This window comes from Stomoxys calcitrans, chromosome 1, assembly GCF_963082655.1.
Source record: "Stomoxys calcitrans chromosome 1, idStoCalc2.1, whole genome shotgun sequence".
Lineage (NCBI taxonomy): Eukaryota > Metazoa > Arthropoda > Insecta > Diptera > Muscidae > Stomoxys > Stomoxys calcitrans.
The window spans coordinates 208097354-208124006 of NC_081552.1; the positions used below are offsets into that span (position 1 = coordinate 208097354).

General features: G+C 41.3%; 1 protein-coding gene across 4 annotated transcripts in view; it reads left to right on the forward strand.

Annotated features, from left to right (window-relative positions):
* LOC106093173 (cell adhesion molecule Dscam2) overlaps positions 1-26653 on the forward strand; it is a 324166-nt gene that overhangs the window by 251377 nt on the left and 46136 nt on the right. For all 4 annotated transcript variants that reach the window (XR_009398464.1, XM_059369629.1, XM_059369636.1 and 1 more), the window contains exons 17-22: positions 1028-1464; positions 1634-1787; positions 13440-13557; positions 19511-19673; positions 23576-24073; positions 24334-24480. Coding sequence is in view for 3 of the 4 variants with exons in the window: in XM_059369629.1 (XP_059225612.1) it covers positions 1028-1464; positions 1634-1787; positions 13440-13557; positions 19511-19673; positions 23576-24073; positions 24334-24480 (1517 nt within the window). In the remaining variant the exon portion in view is untranslated. The remainder of the gene's footprint in view (positions 1-1027; positions 1465-1633; positions 1788-13439; positions 13558-19510; positions 19674-23575; positions 24074-24333; positions 24481-26653) is intronic.

A 26653-nucleotide genomic window follows, 5' to 3' on the forward strand; every position in this document is an offset into this window, starting at 1 on the left:
GTGGAGCAAACAAAAAATTGTAAAATTTAATGATGTTCGTCCTAACAGGTAAAAATGTTGAAAAAAACTCGTTCAGTTTTTTTATCGCTACTAGAAATCTATACTCTTTCCTGTACGTTGATTGATTTTCTTTGCTGACCGACTAATCCAACTTTCTATTATACTCCACTATACGAGTAAGTTGGCTACTAATTGAAAAACCTTCAGCTATTGCTGCCTTATTATCTTTTAATGGAGGCCACCTCGACCCAGAAGTAAGCATGACGAACTCATGGGTTCAAATTCGAACTCATGGCTTCAAATCCGAACTCATGGGTTCAAATCCCAACTCCTGGGTTCAAATCCGAACTCCTGGTTTCAAATCCCGGCTTGAACATCAGAAAAAATATTTTCAGAAATTTGGTTGTCCTCTTACTAACACTGGCTACATTTGTGAGGTATCCTGCCATGTTGAAACTTCTCTACCTAGTGATGCTTAGTGACCATCACGCCCTACGAACTTGACATAAAAAAGGAGGCCCCTTATCGTAGAGCTTAAAGCTTATTCAGACTGCACTCATTCATATGAGAGAAGTAAACCTTGTTCCTTATTGGAATATTCATGGGAAATTTAGTAGTAGAAGTCGTATTATCTTGAGTAAGGTTATCTTCTAAGCGTTTCTCTGAAAGCTCTCCACAAATACATCGACAGGACGAGATAGTTTTGACAGATTACACTATGGACACACATATACTCCTAGGTAGTTGTTGTTGTAGCAGTGTGTTGTACACTGAGTCGTCAGCCCTTGCCGATGAAGGAATCCATCGGGTCACTCCGATATGTACAACCGAGCGTCAAGGGATACAACTCTTAGGTGGTAATGGACCAAATGTCCTTCAAAAAATGTGTTTGGGCATACGAGTATTGGCCTAGTTTAGTCTATTTTACTTTCTCTCTTTAATTTCATCTCCTTAGGATATTGAAATTTACTGTATTGTCTCACCATTAAATTGTTTTTACTTTTACCTCTCATCATTTGGATTTCAGCAATGAAGTTGTACGACGCTTGGATGAATACTCGGCAAGTTTGGTCATTGAACACATCACCTCAGAACATTCGGGCAATTATACTTGCATTGCTCAAAATGTGGCTGGCACCGAACGCTTTGCTGTGCCACTTACCGTCAATGTGCCACCGAAATGGATATTGGAGCCAAAGGATTCCAGTGCCCAAGCTGGGGATGATGTGCATCTGCACTGTCAATCCTCGGGCTACCCAAAGCCCACAATTACCTGGAAAAAAGCCATAGGTCCCACACCGGGTGAATACAAGGATTTCATTTATGAGCCCACCGTGCAATCATTTGCCAATGGCACAATCCTCTTTAAAAAAATCACCAAAGAATCTCAGGGACACTTTCTGTGCGAGGCCAAAAACAGCATTGGCTCTGGCGTAAGCAAAGTGATATTCCTCAAAGTAAATGGTAAGCATAAATGGAATGACCTAAATAGGCTTTTTCTTCGCAATCGCTGATAATGTTTGAGTAGTAGCCCAGGCATTGTGGCTACTTTTCATTCATCAGATGCCATTCATTGCAACTCGTTATCAGGTACTTTGTGTTCTATATAAGCTCTAACTTTTTTTTTTCACAGTTCCAGCACATTTTCAAACAAAAACCAAACAAATCTCAGTGGCCAAAGGAAAACAAGTTCATATACAATGCAACGTGCAGGGAGACAACCCCATTGATATTCATTGGAAGTTGCAGGCCACTCAACAGACCATCGATGAGTCGATGGACACCAGGTGAGTCATTGTATTGCTGCACTCACTACCCATAAGCGGCTTTAGCGATTATTCTTTTAAATGACTTCGTAGAAAATCGAATCCAAATATTATGGAGTCGATTTGAGTTTTGCTATACGATAGCAAATTGAAAATGTATACACAAAAATGATAACAATCAATAAGATACTTAGTAAGATAAGATGCCTGGTAAGAAAAGAAAATTAGTCGGAAAAATCTGCTTTTAATCCTCTAAAATAAAATCGTCGCACAATTTTTCAAAAAAAAAACATAGATCGGGAATTGCGCCTTGTAGGGGCTCAAGAAGCAAAATCAGGAGATAGGTTTATATGGGAGCTGTATCAAGCTATCGATCGATTCAGACCATATTAGACACGTATGTTGAAAGTAATGAGATAAGCCGTTGTACAAAATTTCAGCCAAATCGAATGAGAATTGCGTCCTCTAGAGGCTCAAGAAGTCAAGACCCAAGATCGGTTTATATGGCAGCTATATCAAAACATAGACCGAATAAAACCATACTTAACGTAGTTGTTGGAAGTGCTAATAAAATACTACGTGCAAAATTTCAGTTAAATCAGACGAGAATTGCGCCCTCTAGAGGCTGAAGAAGTCAAGACTCAAGGTCGGTTTATATGGCAGCTCGATCAAAACATGGACCGATTAAAACTATACTTAGCGTAGTTGTTGGAAGTGCTACTAAAACACTACGTGCAAAATTTCAGTTAAATCAGACGAGAATTGCGCCCTCCAGAGGCTGAAGAAGTCAAGACCCAAGGTCGGTTTATATGGCATCTCGATCAAAACATGGACCGATTTGGCCCATTTACAATACCAACCGACCTACGCTAATGAAGCGGCTAGCTTTACTCCTTCGAAAGTTAGCGTGCTTTCGACAGACAGACGGACTGACATGGCAAGATCGACTTAAAATGACATGACGATCAAGAATATATATACTTTATGGGGTCTTAGACGCATGTTTCGAGGTGTTACAAACAGAATGACGAAATAAGTATACCCCCATCCTATGGTGGAGGGTATAAAAATTAGTCAGAAAAATTAGTCCTCTAAATTAAAATCACCCCACAATTTTGCCAAAAAAAAAAAAAAAACAAGTCATTGTTCAACCGAGAGATCGGTCTATATGGCAGCTATATCTAAATCTGGCCCGATCTGAGAATTGAAGACAAACATCGAAGGGCCCAAGACAACTCACTGTCCCAAATTTCGGCGACATCGGGCAATAAATGCGCTTTTTATGGGCCCAAAACCTTAAATCGAGAGATCGGTCTGTATGGCAGCTATATCCAAATCTGAACCGATCAGGGCCAAATTGAAGAAAGATGTCGAAGGGCCCGAGGCAACTCACTGTCCCAAATTTCAGCAAAATCGGTTAATAAATGAGGGTTTAATGGGCCTAAGATCCTAAATATGAGGATCGGTCTATATGGCAGCTATATCCAAATCTGGACCGATCTGGGCCAAATTGAAGAAGTACGTCGAAGAGCCTAACACAACTCACTGTCCCAAATTTCAGCAAAATCAGATAATAAATGTGGCTGGGTCCAAAACCTTAAATCGGAGGATCGGTATATATGACAGCTATATCCAAATCTGGACCGATCTGGGCCAAATAGACGAAAGATGTCGAAAAGCTCAACACAACTCACTATCCAAAATTTCAGCAAAATCAGATAATAAATGTGGCTTTTATGGGCCCAAAACCTTAAATCGAGACATCGGTCTGTATGGCAGCTATATCCAAATCTGAACCGATCAGGGCCAAATTGAAGAAAGATGTCGAAGGGCTCAACACAACTCACTGTCCCAAATTTCAGCAAAATTGGATAATATATGTGGCTTTTATGGACGTAAGACCCTAAATCGGTGGATCGGTCTATATGGGGGCTATATCAAGATATAGTCCGATATAGCCCTTCTTCGAACTTAACCTGCTTATGGACAAAAAAAGAATCTGTGCAAAATTTCAGCTCAATATCTCTATTTTTAAAGACTGTAGCGTGATTTCAACAGACAGACGGACGGACATGTCTAGATCGTCTTAGATTGTTACGCTGATCAAGAATATATACACTTTATAGGGTCGGAAATGGATATTTCGATGTGTTGCAAACGGAATGACAAAATGAATATACCCCCATCCTTCGGTGGTGGGTATAAAAACTACAGATCGGGAATATATTTTAATCGACTCAACCTACTTTTTGTAACAATCGTCAAAATAAGCCACAAACACTAAAAGCCATCTCAAAATGCTCCATAAATCACTCCATCCGTCTGACGAAATCACTATAGCGGTCCAACGCGTAAAGCTAGCCGCTTGAAATTTTGGACAAACTCTTCTAAATGGTCCATATCGGTTGAAAAATGGTCCATATCGGTTCAAATATATATGAAGTTGCCATATAAACCGATATGCCTATTTAAATTCTGCAGCCCTTACAAGCAGCAATTTTTGAATGATTTGGCTGAAATTTCTATCTCTAACCAGTTAAAGCTCCCCTATAAACCGATCTCCCTATTTGACACCTTGAGCTCCTGCAAGCCGCAGTTTTTGTCCGATTTAGCCAAAATGTTAGCACATAGTGTTCTGTTACGACTTACAACAACTGTGCCAAGTACGGTTCAAATCGGTCTATAACCTGGCATAGCTCCCATATAAATGGATCTACGGATTTGACATTTTGAGTTCCTTGAAGCCGCAATTTTTGTCCGACTTGGCTAAAATTTTGGTAAAGTTTGACCCCCGGTGGGAATAGGGCATTTAATTTTGTGATATCCGCGAAGGGGGGATGATATATAACCTGATATAGCTCCCATATAAACCGATCTCCTGATTTGACATCTTGAGCCCCAGGAAACTCCAAAAATCCCGATTTGACACCATGAGCTAGTAGGAGGCCCATTTTGTGTCCGATTTGTCTAAAATTTTGCACGTAGTGTTCTATTACGACTTCCATCAACTGTGATAAGTACGGTTCAAATCGGAGCTATGTCAGGTTATAGACCACCTGACATAGCTCCCATGTAAACCGATCTCCCGATTTGACTTCTTGTCCGATTTGGCTAAAATTTTGGTAAAGTTAGACCCCCGGTGAAAATAGGACACTTCATATTGTGATATCCGTGAGGGGGATGACCCTCCCCCACATCTCAATTTTCAAAAACGCAAGAACTCAAAGATGGGTGCATCGATTTAAGTGATATTTTGCATGCTGAAGGGGATCTCCGACTACCTGGCACCAGTGCCAGCTGGAGTGAGAGCATTCGCGATTCGATTCCCTGAGAGCGACTAATGGAGGGTGAATGCTGTACTTGAAGAAGATGAGACCTCGATCTACACCGATGGCTCCAAGATGGAGTCAGGGACTGGATTGAGGGTCTACTCTGATGCACTCAATATCAGTATGTCTCTGAGACTGCCGGACGAGTGTACGGTCTTTCAGCAAGAGAAATTTTGGTAATGTATTTACCGCTCTAAAAACTCAGGATTTATGTGGACAGTATGGCGGCGCTCAAGGCCTTAAAGTCGAGGATAGTGAGATCGAGTGGCAGATTGTTTAGAGTCCCTGGATAGCCTCCGGGCCCACAATGTAACGCTGGTATGTGTTCCTGGGCATGAGGGGATTCCAGAGTGCGCCATGAGGGGTTCGTCTACACCGGGCAAATCAGTCACCGGTCTTGCCTATGTGCCATTTGTCGAGCTACTGAACACAGTAGGAGGGATGGCCAGGGCGGCGTCGGTGGCGGGGTGGGAATCGGTGAATGGTTGCCGGACTGCAAAGGCTCTATGGCTGGAGGAGGACGAGAGAGTTGCTGGCCTTCGGTAAGAGGCCGATGAGTACCTCGACAGGGGTCATAACCGGACACTGTGCCATAGGTCGCATGGCGGCGCGCATGGGTGTACCGCGCAATGACTTCTGTAGGAGTTGTCTCGATGAGGGTGAAGAGGAGTCTATTGAGCACTTGCTGTGTTCATGTCTGCAGAGATGAAGGCTCTTCTTTCTGGAGATCCGTTTCTTCTGTGATCTGGATGAACTTGCGAACGTACCTCTTTGTTCATCCACCCGAAGTTGTCCCAAAATCGAAGATGTTTCCTTATTCGTAGGCGCTTAGCAATGAAAACGAACCAAAACTTAAAAAAAAGATGCTATCTTTAAATTTAATTTCCAATATACCACCGGACATGCATATTGCAAATTTGCCCATGAACATTCCATTAAGGAACAGTGGCAAACTTCTCATATATCAATGAGTGCAGTCCAATGTAAGTCCCTGGTTACAATCGGGACATACATTTGCACGTCGGCATCAATCCTTGCTCTGTAGGAGTTGAGGCGGCTGCGTCTGCCGGAACGTAATTGAGCCAGAACTACTTGACGGTTTGCCGAGAGAGGTCAATTTCTTCAAGTGCAATGGAAGGCGGTCTTTCTCCAAGGACTCTATTCACCCGGTAGCTATTAATCGCATCTGCTACCGTGTCTGCATGAATGTTGTCTAGACCTGCTTGATATTCCGCTTGGTCAGCGATTGGTGTACTATCTGAAGTCAGTCCAATCGGCCTTCATCTGATTGATAAACGTCCGGCGCTCAGAGGTTATGAAGTCGGGTGGTCGGTCGATGGTGGGAATTATGGGGAGGTGGTCTGACCCCAAAGAGATGACCGATTACCTTAAAACTTTCAAGGTAATCGGTATAATATTTTGATTTCGGAAGAAAATCGGTTCTGCCCTTTTTCAGTATATACGGAACAAACAAAGCGAGTCCCATATATCCGTGATTGGCTAATATGCCCATTTTGGGCGTTTTTGTGGGGCTGGAGTGACCCCATATACTTCGGCATGAATTTGTATGCCAGATTCGTTATCTACTCCCGCATACTTTTCATTTGATACCCATATTGTCCTTATCGGTCCACTTGTGATTTTGATTGGTGTTTTTGGGGTAACGGTGAAGGGTCCGCCCCCTTCCGTTATCAATAAATTATAAATCCTTTTCCTACTTCCTGACCATAGTCGTAATATACTCTCGAATACCTTTTATTTGAGTCCCATAGTGGCATGATCGTCAAATAAACCTATTTTAAGGGGTTTAGGGGCCCCCTAGGTACTTGGACCCAACTTTTGTTATGAAATTCGTACTCTACTCTTGAATACCTTTCATTTGAATCCCATATTGTGTCGATCGATCCACTTTTATTTTTGGGTAGGACTTTGTGGGTAAAGGGGAGGGTCCGCCCCCCTCCCGATATCAAAAAATTATACCGATTACCTTGAAACTCCCCTCCCGATATCAAAAAATTATACTGATTACCTTGAAACTTTCAAGGTAATCGATGCGGCCGTTTTTATACCCTCCACCATAGGATGGGGGTTATACTAATTTCGTCATTCTGTTTCTAACTACTCGAAATATTCGTCTGAGACCCCATAAAGTATATATATTCTTGATCGTCGCGACATTTTATGTCGATCTAGCCATGTCCGTCCGTTCTTCCGTCTGTCTGTCGAAAGCACGCTAACTTCCGAAGGAGTATAGCTAGCCGCTTGAAATTTTGCACAAATACTTCTTATTAGTGTTGGTCGGTTGGTTTTGTAAATGGACCATATCGGTCCATTTTTTGATATAGCTCCCATATAAACCGATCTTTGGTCTTGACTTCTTGAGCCTCTAGAGTGCGCAATTCTTATCCGATTGGAATGAAATTTTACACGACGTGTTTTGTTATGATATCCAAAAACTGTGCCAAGTATAGCTCAAATCGGTCTGTAACCTGATATAGCTGCCATATAAACCGATCTTGGGTTTTGACTTCTTGAGCCTCTAGCGGGCGCAATTCTTATCCGATTGGAATGAAATTTTACACGACGTGTTTTGTTATGATATCCAACAACTGTGCCAAGTATTGTCTAAATCGGTCTATAACCTGATATAGCTGCCATATAAACCGATCTTGGGTCTTGACTTCTTGAGCCTCTAGAGAGCCCCATTCTTATCCGATTGGAATGAAATTTTGCACGACGTGTTTTGTTATGATATCCAACAACTGTGTCAAGTATGGTTCAAATCGGTCCACAACCTGATATAGCTGCCATGTAAACCGATCTTGGGTTTTGACTTCTTGAGCCTCTAGCGGGCGAAATTCCTATCCGATTTGGTTGAAATTTTGCAAGACCAATTTTTTTCTTACTTTCAACAACTGTGTCAAATAAGGTTCAAATCGGTTCATAACCTGATATAGCTGCCATATAAACCGATCTGGGATCTTGACTTCTTGAGCCTCTAGAGGTCGCAATTATTATCCGATTTGAGAAATTTTGTAAGACGGATCCTCTCATGACCATCAACGTACGTGTTTGTTATGGCCTGAATCGGTCTATAGCCTGATACAGCTCCCATATAAATCGATCTCTCTATTTTACTTCTTGAGCCCCCAAAGGGCGCAATTCTTATTCGAATTGGCTGACATTTTACACAGGTCTCCAACATATAATTTAATTGTGGTCCAAACCGGACCCTATTTTCATATCGCTCTCATAGCAGAGCAAATCTTTTCTTATATCCTTTTTTTGCCTAAAAAGAGATGCCGGGAAAAGAACTCGACAAATGCGATCCATGGTGTAGGGTATATCAGACTCGGCCCGGCCGAACTTAGCACGCTTTTACTTGTTGAGTCTATACGGAACAAACAAACAAACACAAATTGAATCTTTTATATAAGATGTGGTCCTGGATCAATATTTCGAGGTGTTTTAGACGGTATGGCACCATCCGATGGTGGTGGGTATAAAAATCCTTAATATGAAGAAATTTTTTTTCTCCAAAGCGAATGTTTCCTTAAAAAGTTGGAATATTAGGCATCCTAATCTTTGGCTCAAATCTTTAAAATTAGTAAAAAAAAAAGTTTTTCAGTGTAAATGGAAACGATTCTGGTTATTTGTTATACCTTTCAAATGCTTCAGAAATGTTGTGAGTGTGTCGACGCATATAACTAAGTGAAGGAATTAAATGTTACAACGTGTACTCTCTCCATTACCCATGTCTCTCTACGGCCACTGGGAAAAGTCTGTTTGCCATGTCTGTTTGCCATTATGGAGTATAAAAGGAAGGTTCGTGTCGCGGAGCTGCATCCGAAGGATAAAGTAACACAGTTACACTCAGGGACTCAGTCACTGAAGCGGAAGCTTAATGTTGTGTCATATATTTTAAGTACAACGTCGCAGCTTGTTGTGCGCTTTTCTTTGTTGACATCCAACAAAGATGTATGATGGTAAATATTTCGGAATCCTAGTTGAATACTAGTATTCTACCCCATAACCACCATGCCCCATGTGCTGTGAGAAACTGTAGAAAAGTTGAAACGTTAAACAAAATGCACGTCAGTCCCCTTCTCCCATAAACGGGAAGAAGGGACATGGTCTCAAGCATACGTGATAATTTTTGCAAACTATGACCTACTATTTTCCAGCATATCCCTTTCTAGTTGGCATAAGACAAATGCGCAATAAGGCAATAGATTCTTGTTGCAACATAAATTTGTTTCCCATTAAATATGCTTAACAAAAACTCCAGCTAAGAAGGAGCAAAGTTATGTTTGTAATTTTATAACTTAATTAAATTAATGAAGAAACTTTAATGCAAAGTTCATTGGAAAGATATGGTAGAGAGGAGTGAAGTATTAACTACAATAATTAGGTTGGACGAGTTGAAGCCAACATACCACAGTGGTGGTTGGCATATTTCGACCTTTTTCTGAGCCCTATATTGGCACGGTCAGGATAAAAGTTCTGTTTGGTGGTGCTGGTATGGCCTTTCAGATATTTTACCCCAATGTGTATATCATATTGGTGCTTTACTCCCAAATTTCTAACATTTGAGCCTTAACATGCCCGGCATAAGGGTGTGTTTGGTGTGCTGAGGTGGACCCCCCTGTATCTGATTCGTGATACCCCCTGTAGTATCAAATACCTGTCTATTAAGCCTAATAGTGTCATTATTTGTCTATATTTCAATTTGGCGGGCTTTAGAGCTGGGGCGGCCACCCTAGACATCCCAAACATAAACAAACTAAATTTTGCGTAAATCGATGCACCCATCTTCGAGATCCGGCGTTTTAAAAAATAAGCTGAGGGGAGGGTCCTCCCATTAAAGTTTGGATGTTAGATCTACTTCATTCTTTTGGCTTTGGTGGTGGATTGGAGTAGCCAAACCCTTAGCCCCCAAAGTGGATATCAGATTCATAAACCACTCTCAAAAACCACATTTGAGCTACATATTGCTATAGTCGGTATATATGTGTGGTTCAGGGGGAGTTTATGAGATGAGTCGTCCCTGTCACACTTGGCCCTAAAACATATCAGATTTAAGCCCCTCTTTGCCGTAATCCACAAATATGTCCAGTTTGAGGGGTATGTAGGGTGGTGGGACGGCCACCCATGCACTTAGTCCTGAAAAAATATCAGCATCGAATCTCAATACCATTCACTTAAACCCCTTATTGAAAAGGCCAGCAAATATATCCGGTTTGGGGTATGGGCCCTAAAAACTATGAACATCGAGCTCAACTGTCTTGAAGACCCAAATTGTCTTGGTGAGCAAATACAACCTACTTGGGGGTTGTTATGGTGGTGGGACGTCACCTAGACAGTTGGTCCCGAATGATGATGTCAGATTCATGGTCTACTCCTGAATACCCTTCATTTGAGCTCCATTTTTCCATAGTCGGCCAACATGACCGATTTTGAGGGTGTTTTGGGGGATGGGGCCGCCACTCAGTGACTTGACTTTGAAAATGATTCTACTCTAAAATACCTCTTATTTGAGCCTCATATTGCAATGGTCAGCAAGTACTTCCTATTTGGGCGGTGTTATGGGGGTCGGGTGGCCCTATAGACACTTTGCCCGACCATTGATATCAGATTTGTGCCTTACGTCCAAAGACCTTTCATTTAAGCCCCATATTGCTATGGTCGTAAATTTTTTTTCTTTGGGGGATGTTCTCGGGGCGGCCCCTCAAACACTTGGCCCCACATCTGGATATCAGATTCATATTCTATACTCAAATACCTTTCATTTAAGCTCCATGTTGCCATGGTCAGTAAACAAGTCCTGTTTGGGGGGTGTTTTGGGTAAGGGGTGGACCCCCAGAAACTTTGTTCCAAAATTGGATATCAGATTCGTATTTTACTCGCAAATACCTTTCATTTGAGTCTCATATTGCCATAGTCGGTAAATATGTCCGATTTAGGGTTGTTTTGGGGGTTGGGGTGATCCCCCAAACCTTTGGTCCGACAATTGGATATCAGATACGTTTTCTAATCTTAAATACATTTCATTTGAGTCCCATATTGTCGTGATTGATCTAAATATATGTTTGGTAGGTTTTAGGGTGGGGCAGCCCCCCAGGTACCCCATCCGAAATTTGGATACCAAATTTTTGTTTGTAGGTTACTATAAGAGAGCACACGAAATTTCGCTTAAATCGCACCACTGATATCTGGCGTTTCTGAAAATTAGAGTGAGGGGGAGGGTACGCTCCCCGTTCAGATATAAAAAAATTTAGTATCCTATTTTCACCACCGAATCATTATGCACTATCAATGAAAATTTCAAGAAAATCGGTTCAGCTGTTTCTGGGTCTATAAGGAACACACAAACAAACCTACAAACAAACACAAATTGATTTTTATACCCTCCACCATAGGATGGGGGGTATACTAATTTCGTCATTCTGTTTGTAACTACTCGAAATATTCGTCTCAGACCCCATAAAGTGTATTTATTCTTGATCGTCGCGACATTTTATGTCGATCTAGCCATGTCCGTCCGTCTGTCTGTCGAAAGCACGCTACCTTTCGAAGGCGTAAAGCTAGCCGCTTGAAATTTTGCACAAATACTTCTCATAGGTGCAGGTCGGTTGGTATAGCAAATGGATCATATCGGTCCATGTTTTGATATAGCTGCCATATAAACCGATCTTGGGTCTTGACTTCTTGAGCCTCTAGAGTGCGCAATTCTTATCCGATTGGAATGAAATTTTGCACAACGTGTTTTGTTATGATATCCAACAATTGTGCCAAGTCTGGTTCAAATCGGTGCATAACCTGATATAGCTGCCATATAAACCGATCTTGGGTCTTGACTTTTTGAGGCTCTAGAGTGCGCAATTCTTATCCGATTGGAATGAAATTATGTACGACGTGTTTTGTTATGATACCCAACAACTGTGCCAAGTATGGTTTAAATCGGTCCATAAACTGATATAGCTGCCATATAAACCGATCTTGGGTCTTGACTTCTTGAGCCTCTAGAAGGCGCAATTCTTATCCGATTTGAATGAATTTTTGCACGTATTATTTTGTTATAATACCCAACAACTGTGCCTAGTATGGTTCAAATCGGTTAATAACCTGATGTAGCTGCCATATAAACCGATCTTGGGACTTGACTACTTGAGCCTCTAGAGGCCGCAATTATTATTTGATTTGCCTAAAATTTTGTACGACGGATTCTCTCATGACCATCAACATACGTGTTTATTATGGTCTGAATCGGTCTATAGCCCGATACAGCTCCCATATAAATCGATCTCTCTATTTTACTTTTTGAGCCCCCAAAGGGCGCAATTCTTATTCGAATTGGCTGACATTTTACACAGGTCTCCAAGATGTAATTTTATTGTGGTCCAAACCGGACCATATCTTGATATCGCTCTAATAGCAGAGAAAATCTTTTCTTATATCCTTTTTTGCCTAAAAAGAGATGCCGGGAAAAGAACTCGACAAATGCGATCCATGGTCTAGGGTATATAAGATTCGGCCCGGCCGAACTTAGCACGCTTTTACTTGTTATATATTAGGTAATTTGGTGAGGGGAGGGGGGTGTGCTCGGGCCCCATAGCCACCCCCTGACTACGTCCCTGGTGACAGTTATTTCTAAATACTGGACCGTATTTGGGTCGTACTTTCGGATTATCAATGCGCCTTTAATTGGCCTTGGACCCTTAGTCAACAGATCGGTCTATATGGCAAATGTATCTAACCATAGTCCGATCTCAACCATATTTAGGTCGGACGTCGGGAGTCTTAATAGAACTTACTGCTACGTATTTCAGCGAAGTCGGATAACAAATTCGCCTTATATGCACTTTCAACTTTATACCGGAAAATAGGTCTATATCGCAGCTATATTGCAACATTGTCCGATTTGGACTGTTTAAGAATTTAACCTGCATGTTATAAAAAAAACATATCTGTGCCAAATTTCAGCGAAGATGTTATTTATTGAAGGCTTTTATGAAGGGTCAGACGTACGGACAGATAGACGGACAGACAGACGGACAAACTTACAGACCTCTTTAAATCGATTATGACGATCATAAATATAATACTTTGTAGGATTGCAAAAGGATATTTTCATCCGTTGGAAACGGAATGACGAAATCAATATTCCCCCTATGGTGGTGGGTCCAAATGTTACCCATGTTCTTAAAGTAGACTTTGAAATTTACATAGAATAAACAACATGCCCCGGCTGGTACCAACTACATACCCTGTACAATGAAACAAATGCTTTTGTAATTTCTATATCATATTTCACATTTTTACTCCTTTCTTTGTTCTATTACAGATACACAATACGTGATCAGATACTTGACGATGGAATGGTTTCGGAATTAGGCATAACCCACACATATCGACAGGATACAGGCATTTACGTGTGTCATGCAACGAATACTTTTGGAGAGGTAAGTAAATCTCGAAATGAGGCCCCAATGAATGTTCCCAGTTATGTGACATGCTCCTTCCTCCACAAGCCATAGCTGAATTGAATTTTTGACCTGCAAACTGTTGGGTATAATATTTCAAGTGTAACAAGTGCAGTTGTATGTACGAGTATGTATGTACGATGATGCTTAGTGGCGGAATGCCATTAAAATGGTTTAAAACGTAGTGAAAGCAATGACGAAATGCTGCCTAGGTTAGATTGGGTAAGAGTGGCAGCTCTTTACAGACCACAGTAGCGACAGACCAAGGCTTCTGGTGGGAATCGAACCCACGACCCCTGCAATGGAAATCCAAGCACGCTACTAACTCGGCTACAGGGGCGCCCTAACTGCTGCCTACTTCAACTTAAGTTTTTATACCCACCCACCATAGGAAGGGAGTATACTTATCTAGTCATTCCATTTGCAACACCTCGAAATATTGATTCGAAACCCTATATAGTATATACATATATTCTTGATCGTCTTGACATTCTGAATCAATCTAGACATGTCCGTCCATCCGTCCACCCGTCTATCCGTCTCCCGAATTCAATATAGTTTTGAACGAAAATATATCCGTTTGAAATTTTGCACCGATACTTCTGCAGGTCTTTGGCCATAGCAAATGGGCCATATTGGTTCAAATTTTGGTAAAGCCCCCATATAAACCGATACCCAGTTTTGACTTCTTGAGTCCCTAGAGCCCAATTTCAATTTTCTTCTGATCTGGCTAAAATTTGGCACAAGGATTTGTGTTCTGACTTCCAACATCCGTGACGAGTATGATTCGAATCAGTCTATAAACTGATATAGCCCCCATATAAACCTTGTGCAGGTCTTTGGGCATAGCAAATGGGCCATATTGGTTCAAATTTGGGTATAGCCCCCATCTAAACCGATACCCAGTTTTGACTTCTTGAGTCCCTAGAGCCCACTTTAAATTTTCTTCTGATATGGCTAAAATTTGGCACAAAGTCTTCTGTTCTGACTTTCAACATCTGTGTCAATTCGGTCTATATACTGATATTAGCCGAACCGGGCCCGCGCCTTCTTTGACTCTCTTAAGTCTTTTTAGGGTGGGGACACTTCGTCCTGAATGTGGATATCGAATTCGTGCCACTGTAGCCCAGCCCATGTCCGCCTATGATGCTGATATTAAATTTGTGCTTCACTTCCAAATCCCTTTAATTTGAGCCCCATATTGCCATAGTCTGTAAACGTGAACCCTTTGGAGGGTGTTTTGGGGATGGGGGGCTCCCACCGGCATTTTGCCCTGAAAATAGATATCAAAATCGTTCTTTACTGTCAAATGCCGGAAGTATCGAAAATGAAATTCACTGCTTTAGGTCGTATCCCCAAACACTTGGCTCCAAAATTGGACATCACATTCGTTTTCTACTCTCAAAGACCTTTCATTTGAGCCCCATATTGCTATAATGGGTCAATGAACCTATTTGACGTATTTTTAGGAGAAAACCCGCCACCTAGACCAGAACAAAAAATTGAATGTCATATTCGTAATCTTCTCCCAAATACCTTTCATTTGAGACGCATATTGCTTGAGGGCACATAGGAGATGCTTGAGGGCTTACCCACAAACACTTGGCTCCAAAACTGTATTCCTGTATTTTTAGGAGAATACCCGCCACCTAGACCAGAACGAAACATTTAATGTCATATTCGTAATCTTCTCCCAAATACCTTTCATTTGATACCCATATTGATATGTTCGGGAAATAAGTTTAGTTGAGGAGATCCTAGAGGGCTTACCCACAAACACTTGGCCCCAAAACTATATTCGTTGAAAAGGAATCTCAAATACTTTTCATTTGAATCCCATATTGTCATGATGAGTCAAATTATCTTTTTAATGTGATTTAAGCGCCACCTAGATATCGTAACACAAACTTTGATATAATTTTCCTAATCTACACCCAATTTTCTTTCATTTGAGTCCCATATAGCCATGGTCGGCTAATGTGCCCATTTGGAGGGTTTTTAGGTGTGGGAAAACCACACATTACATGTAATTAATTTTTTTTAACAATATTCGGAATCTACTCCCGAATACCTTTCATTTGAGTCCCATATTGATATGAATGTCCAATATGTCTGTTTGGGGGAGTTTTGGGGTTGGGGCGGCTCGCTAGGTACTTAGACTCAAACTTAACATATTCGTATTCTACTCTCCAATACCTTTCATTTGATACCCATATTGTGTCATTCGCCCATCTTTTGATTTTGGGCGGTGTTTTTGGGGTATGGGGGAGAGTCCGCCCCATACGATATCAAAAAATTATATAGCCTATGTTTTCTTCCAGACCGACATACACAATCTGTGAAAATTTTAAGAAAATCGGTTCAGCCGACAAACAAACCCAGTCCAATGTAGTCATAATTGGTTAATCTGCCCATTTGGAGCGTTTTTCGGGGGGTTTTCCCTCCATATTGATATGAACGTTCAAATTCTCTGCTTTGAGAAGTTTTAGGGTTGGGGCGGCACACTGGGTACTTGGACCCAATTTTTAATACCTAGAGATGTGCGATGGGTAAATACCAAAAGGTATTAACCCCGTAAATTGGGTTAATATCCGGGTATTTACCCATTTATACCCAAAAGTTGGGTATTTATAAAGGGTGATTTTTTTAAGGTTAGGATTTTCATGCATTAGTATTTGACAGATCACGTGGGATTTCAGACATGGTGTCAAAGAGAAAGATGCTCAGTATGCTTTGACATTTCATCATGAATAGACTTACTAACGAGCAACGCTTGCAAATCATTGAATTTTATTACCAAAATCAGTGTTCGGTTCGAAATGTGTTCATTCACCGTTCAGCGATGAGGCTCATTTCTGGTTGAATGGCTACGTAAATAAGCAAAATTGCCGCATTTGGAGTGAAGAGCAACCAGAAGCCGTTCAAGAACTGCCCATGCATCCCGAAAAATGCACTGTTTGGTGTGGTTTGTACGCTGGTGGAATCATTGGACCGTATTTTTTCAAAGATGCTGTTGGACGCAACGTTACGGTGAATGAACACATTTCGAACCGAACACTGATTTTGGTAATAAAATTACCCTTTAATTTTGTAGATATCTTGGGTATAAAAACATTTTCCAAAAAATTTCTGGTACCTCTCTACACCTTTTTGTTGGATATCGTCTGGATCGGATCATATTTGGATATAGCTGCCATATAGACCGATCTCCGTATATAGAGTATTGAGCTCATAAAAGGAGCATTTTTCATCCGATTTTGATGAAATTTGAAACAGTAAGTTTTGATAGACCGCTACACCTTTGTGTCGAACATCGTCCAGATCGGACCATATTTGAATATAGCTGCCATATAGACCGATATCCCGATATAGAGTATTGAGCCCATAAAAGGAGCATTTTTCATTCAAGCGTTGGGTATTTACCCGGTAGAAACCCATCTCTATTACTACCATATTCGCATTCTACTCTTCAATACCTTTCATTTCATACCCATATCGGTCCACTTTTGATTTTGGGTGGTGCTTTTGGGGTAACGGGGGAGGGTTTGTCCCCTTCCGTTATCAATAAATTATAAAGCCTATTCCTACTTACTGACCATATTCGTAATCTGCTCCCGAATACCTTTCATTTGAGTCCCATATTGTCATGGTCGTCAAATAAACCTATTTTAAGGGGTTTTGGGGCTGGGGCGGCCCCCTAGGTACTTGGACCCTACTTTAATTATGAAATTCGTATTCTAATCTTGAATACCTTTCATTTGAACCCCCATTTGTCTCAATTGGTCCAATTTTATTTTTGGGTAGTACTTTTGGGGTAAGGGGGAGGGTCCGCCCCCTCCCGATATCCAAAAATTATATAGCCTATGTTTCCTTCCAGATCAACTGTTTTTGAGTCTATACGAAAAAAACAAACAAACCGATAAAACGAACACTAATTGATTTTTATATGTAAGAAGATAAGAAAATACCGATACCCGATGTGACTTCTTGGGGCCATAGAAGCCGCAATCAATTCCCCATTTGGTTTTTAGTAAATTTAATTTTAGCGGAATCAATTTTGATGGGTACTTAAGATTTGGCGCGCCCGAACTTAGCACGTTTTTATACCCACCACCATAGGATGGGGGTATACTAATCTGGTCATTCCGTTTGTAACACCTCGAAATATTGATCTGCGACCCCATAAAGTATATAAATATATTCTGGATCGTCTCGACATTCTGTATCGATCTATCCATGTCCGTCCATCTGTCTGTCGAAATCACTATAGCGGTTGAACGCGTAAAGCTAATCCCTTGAAATTTTGCACAGATACTTACTATTGAAATGGGCAATATGGGTTCAGATTTAGATAAAGCGCCCATATAAACCTATATCCCGATTTGACTTCTTGAGCCCCTAGAAGCCGGAATTTTCATCCAATTTTGCTAATAATTTTATATGTGGCGTTCTGGCATGACAGTCAACAACTGTGCCAAGTACGGTCTAAATCGGTCTATCACCTGATATAGCTCTCATATAAACCGATCTCCCGATTTGACTTCAATTTTTGTTTGATTTGGCTGAATTTTTGCATGCGGTGTTCTGTTACGACTTCCAACAATTGTTTCAAGTACGGTTCAAATCGGTCTTTAACCTGATATAGCTCCCATGTAAATCGGTGTCCCGATTTGACTTCGTAAGCCCCTGGAAGCCTCAATTTGCATCCGATTTGGCAAAAATTTTTCACATAGTGTGCTGTCAAGACTTCCAACAACCATGCTTATCACTTGGGGTCAAATATCCGAAAATATCCGAAGAGGGGGCGGACCCTCCCCCATACCCCAATTTTGAATAATGCCAGATCTCGGAGATGCGTGCACCAATTTAAGCGAAATTTTGTATGATGGTACCCGAAAAACACGAAATAGGTAAACAATTTTGGGGTCAAATAATCAAGGGGGGACGCCCCATCCCAAAACCCACCCGAATGGACATGTGCACTGATTGGGACAATATGGGTATCAAATGAAAGGCATTTAAGAGTAGAGCCCGAATTTTGTATACAAATTTCACTTTTAAATTTCGGGGGGTCCCCCACCCCCAAAAAAGCCCCAAGAGGACACTTTCACCGAGATGGGCAATATGGGTATCAAACAAAAGGACTTTAAAAAAGGAATACAAATCTGAGACAAAAACTTATTTTTTTTGTGTCTGATGGTCCTCCCCACCACCCAAAAACCCCCAGCAGGACAAATTTACCTATTGGGAAAATATGGATATAAAATGAAAGCTATTTAAAGGTAGAGTCCAATGCTGATATAAAAATTTATTCCTTGGTGTCTGAGGCGCCTCCCCACCCCCCAAAACCTCTCAATAGGTCATGCCTAGCGATTGGGATAATATGGGTATCAAACGAAAGATATCTAGAAGCTGAGTACACATCTGTTACAACAAATTGGGCCAAGTTGTTTAGGGGCCCTCCCCAATCCAAAAAAACTCTCAAAACGGGCATTAATGTCCAACGTCACAAATCATGGGTATCGAATGAAAGGTCTTTGAGACTTGACTGCGATTTTGGCATGCACAATTAGGATAGAGTCTGGGACCGGCCCACCCACGGGTGCCGGTACGGGTGCCGGTACTGTTTGTCGCTTAAATTTACAATTTTTTTTTTAAATTTTGAGCATTTTCTTCACCCACACCATAGATGTTGTTGTGCTTCAAATTGCTTTAAATACGAAAACATTTTTACCACAGCATTACTTAAGTGTACATAGACATAGACCCAGACAAACTTCACATGGTTTGATTTAAGGCTTGAATCATTATTTGCTTGTTTGTATATTTCCTGCATTGTTGTTTTTGTTTTTTCCAGCATTTTGTCATTTTCCACATGTAATCGTTTATTAAAAAAAATATATCGAACATATTTTCCTTTCTTACCATGCAGGATGAAATGACGATACAATTAATTGTACAGGAAGTTCCGGAGCAACCAAAAAATCTACGCATCAATTCACAGCAATCGAGAAGCCTTCAGCTGACTTGGAGTCAGCCGTTCGCAGGCAACAGTCCCATCGAAGAATATCACATTTTCTATAAACAAATATCGGGTATGTACCATCCAACCAACAATCATGGAACGAATGTTTACTTTATTTCATATTGAATATTCTTTGTTGATTTTGGAAAAAATCCCAAAGGAGTGGGATTGGATTTACTCAAATTGTTGTTAAGGCCATGAGGGCTTTTCCACTCACTGCCAAGGTTTTATATGGGTGGAAAAACAAAAACAAATATGAAAGAATTGTTTCTCTGCATACGCAGTTCAAAATAAACAATTCAAATGTAGACAAAGACTTTATATATGCTCATGTATGTTTGGATGTATGTTGTTGAAGATTTATTAATTAAAGGTCAAAAGAAATCTTGAAATGCAAATTTAAATGTCAACAATAATTGATATGTAAATTTCTCATTCAAATATGCCAGCTTTTATTTCAATTATCTTGAACAACTCAGCACTGCAGCAAATTGCCATAAATTTAATTTTAGGAATTGATTTCGAAGAAATTTAACTTTTATTGCATTAAATTAAGGCCGAAACACTTTGTAGATAACTCAATGGAAACTTGTAGAAAATTGTTTAATAATCGGCATTTACTGAACAAAATATGTTAACGTATGGAATTTATGATGATACTGCAGAAGGATAAGAGGTCGGCTCAGAAATGTATCTCCATGGGGTGTTGCATGGCTCTGTTCTATGGTGTGCTAAAATGTCCAGACTGTGATGAATATGAGTACCATACAAGGCTCGTAACTAAAGGGGTAATAATACTCTACACCACCACTGTGGTACAGGGTATTCGAAGTTTGTGCATTTGTTTGCAACGCTAACAAGGAGAAGAGCTAGACCCATCGATAAGTATACCGATCGGCTAAGAATCACTTCCTGATTCGATTTAGCTATGTCCGTCAGTCTGTCTGTCTGTCCATGTATTCTTGTGATCAAGATACAGCTCGCATTTATTGTCTGACTAGCCGAAACGGGCCCGCTCTGCTGCGCCTTCTTTAACTCTCTCATATATTTTTAGGGCGAAGTGTCCCCACTTCGCCCTGTATGCGGATATCGAATTCGTGCCATAGTAGCCTCTGATGCTGAACGCGTTCGAATCCTGGCGAGAACATCGAACAAAGCGATGGTTATCCCCATCTTAATGTTGGCGACATTTGCGAGATACAATGCCATGCATGGTCATTTAAAAAAATTTCCCCAAAGTGGTACGGCGGGACGGCGGTCGGACTCGGCTATAAAAAAAGGACCCTTATCATTGAGTTTAAACTTGAATCGGAAAGCACTCATTGATGTGTGAGATGTTTGCCCCGCTAGGTTCCCGGTGTTTTAAAAAATAGGGTAATGAAAATTGCTTTTAGGGGAGGGATGGCACCTCAGACATTTCGATTCAAATATGGATATCAAATTTGTGCTGCACTTCCAAATCCCTTTCATTTGAGCTCCATATTGCCATGGCCGGTAAACATGAACGATGTGGAGGGTGTTTTGGGTTAAATTCGTTCTTTTCTCTCAACGGAAATGAAGTTCAGTTTAGGGGGCGCTTTAGGGCGTACCCCAAAACACTTGGCTCCAAAATTGGATATCAAATTCGTTTTACACTTTAAAATACTTTTCATTTGAGTCCCATATTGTCATAATGGCTCAAAAAAACCCCATTTGACGTATCTTTATGGGGAAAAGCACCACCTTGACTTGAACGCAAATTTTAATGTCATATTCGTAATCTACCAAATACCTTTTTCTTGAGTCCCATATAGCCATGGTCGACTAATATGCCCATTTGGGGGGGAATTTGGGGGAGGGCGACCTCTCATTACTTGGAGCTAATGTTTTATGCCATATTTTTAATCTACTCTCTAAAACTGTTCATTTGAGTCCCATATTGACATGACCTTCGAATATATCTGTTTAGAGGAGTTTTGGGGTGAGGGGGCCCGCTGGGTACTAGGACCCAAATTTTAATACCAAATTCGTTTTCTGGTCTCCAATACCTTTCATTTGATACCCTTATTGTGCCCATCGGACCACTTTCGGATATTGTTGACATTTTTGGGTGAGGGGGAGGGTCCGCCTCCACCCGTTCTCTAAAAATTATAAAGCCTATATTTCCTTCCAGATACAACGTACACAATCTATGAAAATTTTAAGAAAATCGGTTCTGCCAAGTATCATATAGTCATAATGGGTCTAATGGCGTTTTTGAGGTGTGGCGTGACCCCCTATACTTTGATCTGATTTTGTATGCCAGATTCGAAATCTACTCCCGAATACATTTCATTTGAGCCCCATACTGAAATAAACGTCCAATATGTCTGTTTGGGGAAGTTTTGGGCTAGGGGAGGCCCAATGGCTACCTAGACTCAAATTTTAGTACCATCTTCGTCGTATACTCTCCAATACCTTTCATTTGATATCTATATTGTCCCCATCGGGGCACTTTTGATTTTGGATTTTGTTCTTTGCATAAATAGGAGGGTCCGTCCCCCTTCCAATATCGAATAATTATATAGCCTTTGTTTCGTTCCAGATCAATCTACGCAATATGCGAACATTTCGAGCAAATCGGTTCTGCCGTTTTTCAGTCTATACGGAACAAACAAACCGGGTCCCATATATCCGTGATTGGCTAATGTGCCCATTTTGGGCGTTTTTGTGGGGCTGGGGTAACCCACTATACTTCGACGTGAATTCGTATTCCAGATTCGTTATCTACTCCCGCATACTTTTCATTTGATACCCATATTGTTCTTATCGGTCCACTTTTGATTTTGGATTTTGTTCTTTGCATAAGGGTTCGTCCCCCTTCCAATATCGAAAATTATATAGCCTTTGTTTCGTTCCAGATCAACCTATACACTATGCGAACATTTAGATAAAATCGGTTCTGCCGTTTTTCAGTCCATACAGAACAAACAAACCGAGTCCCATATATCCGTGATTGGCTAATGTGCCCATTTTGGGCGTTTTTGTGGGGCTGGGGTAACCCCCTATACTTCGACGTGAATTCGTATGATAGATTCGTTATCTACTCCCGCATACTTTTGACTTAAATAATTGCCTGTTGAAAGTTATGAGAAAGTGGCAATACTTAGCAACTAACGATCTAAACTTAAATCCTATGGGTAGTTCGGGATCGTGAAAAGACGAGGCTATTTCTGAAAGGGAGTAAGAATAGCTTTCGATATCATAACATAGTACTACGAGCTCATTTATGCAAAATCGCTGCGGCAAGTAATAGCATGGGTGGGGCATGTGGCCAAGATGATGAGAGGTTGGAGCATTTCCCATGTCATTGCCCTGGGTTTCGCGGCTAACAGACAACGTCACTTAGGTGGGGACACAATACGAGACATGAACCTACTTAGAGATGTGGTATGAAAAGCAATTAAGGATTTTGTAAATAGCACGGACTGGCTTAGATATTCTTTTGCGAGGTTACTTTTTCGTATTTAGAGCTCACAACAAGCCGAATACTGGCTTAGGTGTATGTCCATAACAACATGGAACGAAGTAATATCTGCACCCTCTATTCAACCTTACCTAGAAACTAACGAATGCCATATTATCTCCAATATTACTTGCTGGCAACTTTTGCAAGCATACAAAGCGCATTAAGTCTTTTGTTATTGAATTCATCTTTAGAATTTTAATTAAGATTGCATTATACACACACACACACACACACACACACTCACATGTCGGTCTAATCTGCACACAAGTGCATTTTCACATTCAATGAAGCTGAGTCACTGCTAATGTTTACCAGACATGTGTGCTGGCCATGGCCGTGTAATCGTTGTCTTCTCTGTGTGTTGACTTTTAGTAGAACTTGATTACATTGTATTGTACAGTTTCTCACCTTCCTAGCTATAGCAACAACATCAACAACAACAACAACTAGTATAATGTGTTGTGTTTTTCTCTTATCGCCCTTAGACATTTGGCAAAATGCCGAACACATCACCATTACAGGCTCCCAGACAGTTGTCAACATAGCCAATTTGAAGCCGGCCAAAGCCTATCACTTACGTATGTCAGCAGAAAATAAATTGGGTTCGTCCGAGTTCTCGGAGGTGGTGCAGGTGACAACACTGGAGGAAGTGCCCTCAGCACCACCTCTCAATGTGCGCGCAGAGGCCAAGAGTTCCACCGAGATAAGTGTTGTCTGGGATGCCCCAGAACGTGACCACTGGAATGGCATACTGTTGGGCTACTATGTGGGCTATCAGATGTCGCTGATGCCTGAGGCACTGGAAATCAATCCCACATTGGGTTTCAGTTTTAAAACGGTCGAGGTACGCTCCCACTATGGCGGTGAGACCGTTTTAAGTAATCTCAACAAATACACCGAGTACCATATAATCGTACAAGCCTACACCAGCCAGGGCAGTGGTCCGCCCACCAAGGAAGTCAGTGTGCAGACCCTTGAGGATGGTAAGTAATCAATGGTATTTGTAGCAGGAAATTAACTCATTTACGAGTATGTCACTACCAGAGAGGAAGAGAGAGAGAGATAGAATGTGAGTGTGCATGTAGATGTCTGCATGCTGTACACACTGACATCAATAACTTCTAGCTGCTGCTAAATTGCTTATGGCCTTAACTAGCCTTTGGAGAGATGTTTCTCATTTTACGGTTTGTTTCTTTATTTTCATATGTGTGTGTGTGTGTTTTTTGTTTTCATTACATTGCAGTTCCTTCGTCACCACCCGAGAGCCCCCAGTGTGATGTTTTGAGCTCAACATCCATCTATGTAACATGGTCGCCGCCCGACGTTGATGGTCAGAATGGCAAAATTAAAGGCTACAAAATATTTTACATATCATCTGAAGACTTGTATGGTGAGTATACAGATAAAGAATTTTTGTAATTTTTACGGTTTATTGTCTAGAGACAATTGTATTTTGATGTTATAACAACCGAGGAAGGATGGGGGTAAGATCGTCCCATGCTATAAAGGAGAACTTTTCGTTTTTTTTTCAAATAGAGAAACACATATTTTCCATGTTTATACTCTCCAACATAGGATGGGGGTATACTAATGTCATCATTCTGTTTGTAACTCCTCGAAATATTCGTCTCAGACCCCATAAAGTATATATATTTTTGATCGTCGCGACATTTTATGACGATCTAGCCATATCCGTCCGTCCGACCGTCCGTCTGTCTGTCGAAAATACGCTAACTTTCGAAGGAATAAAGCTAGCCTCGGTCTTTAGGCCAGCTATATCCAAATATAGTCCGACCTGGAGCGTACTTCACAGAAATGAATAGGGCTCTACCAGAACTCACTGTGCCAAATTTCATCCAAATCGGATCGAAAATGACCAATTTGTTGCCTCAAGACTTTAAGTCTGGAGATCGCTCTCAGATTTTGGGTATAAATGGGTAAATACCCGGATATTCCGTGCCCACTATTCAGTGCAATATAGACCCATCTTTTTTTCACATAAACAACACGCAGGGGATGTCCCTTATATATGCAGTGCATCGCGTTGGAAAGTTAAGGGTTGGAGGGGGGAAAGAGGGAGTAGTATTTATTGATATTAGTCTTAAATTTCTGAACGTCAATGTCGGTGGGAAAGACATTAGCCGGAAGTCAATTCCACATACGAATGGTTGGGGCGAAAAATGAATTTTCTCCGTAATGCATGGTTCGGTCGACTGGCCAATCAATTACAAACGGGTGTGAGTTCCTGGCAAGTCTTGTATTCCTGGTGAACATCCTAATGTCAGGGATAAGGAGACGAATATCCCTGGAACACACGCCATGAAAATAACGATAGAGCATTACAACGCTACCCATATCGCACTCCGTTGAACCCGGTCAAACTCCTGCCCATATAAAAGAGTTATATTCCATCCTCAGCCTGATGTAGGTAGTAGCTTCATGCCCAGAACATCAAGAGCATCTGACTGTTCAATATCTATACCGTCGATAGATATCGACGATTGAAGTGGGTCAGTGAATTGTTTGTGAGACAAGAAACAGCACTGCGTCTTCTGTGCGTTAAAGTCTACTCTGTTCATTCTACCCCACTCGGAAATGGCCAACAAATCCTGGGAGAGCGTCTCATCCATAATGCGTTTCCTTTCCACAATTTCTTGAGGACTGGACCTAGAGTCCAATGAATATGAATGACTCAGATTACTGTCATCGGCAAATGAGTAGACTGGATTCGAAGTCTGACCCAGTAGATCGTCAATGAAAATAATAAAAAGGGAAGGGGAAAGCCTGCGCTTACAACCCCGACATAAGTGGGTTGTAACCTGGCCATAATCGTCTAGTTCTAGGGGACTTTAATGCGCAACACATCTCATGACATTCTCCTGGTAATTCTCCCCTGGGTAATGACCAGCGGGGCATAGATTGGCAGAGCAGATTGAAGGCTCCTCGTTTTGCACGGTGAATGAGTATGCCCCCACTGGGATTACAATGAGGTGCAGCAGCTCGCCAGACATTTCCATTACATCGCCTGATCTCCTGAGTGACGTTCCCTGGCAAGCCGTAATCTCTTTGGAGTCAGCCCACCTCCCAATAATTTCATAACCTCTGAGCGCCGGACGTTTATCAATCAGAAGAAGGCCGATTAGACTGGCTTTAGAGAGTTTACCAATGATCGCTTCACCCCCTCGGGGGTGGCATTTCCCCTAGTTGCCGAGAGGAAATTTTGAAACATCATTAACGCACAAGCCACTCGCTTTATAGCAGCCGGTCGAATACCCCAAGTGCGGCACAATTTCCCGGCGCAGGCAGTGCTACTCGCACACGAGCGTGATGGGAGTCGTTGCACGGACCCCATTAACACCAGAATCGGCGAGCTGAATCTGAAAATGAACAGGGTAGTCAACGAACATAAGCTGGATTTGCGGCTGGAACACTTGGAACAATCTTACTTAGGTACCGGTTTAGGCAAGCTGTGATCTAATGTTAAGTCAATCTCGAACCCCGGTAGACGGGGTAATAGCACCTCAGCCACTTTGGCCGACGTTACTATGATCGATCCGAAGAGA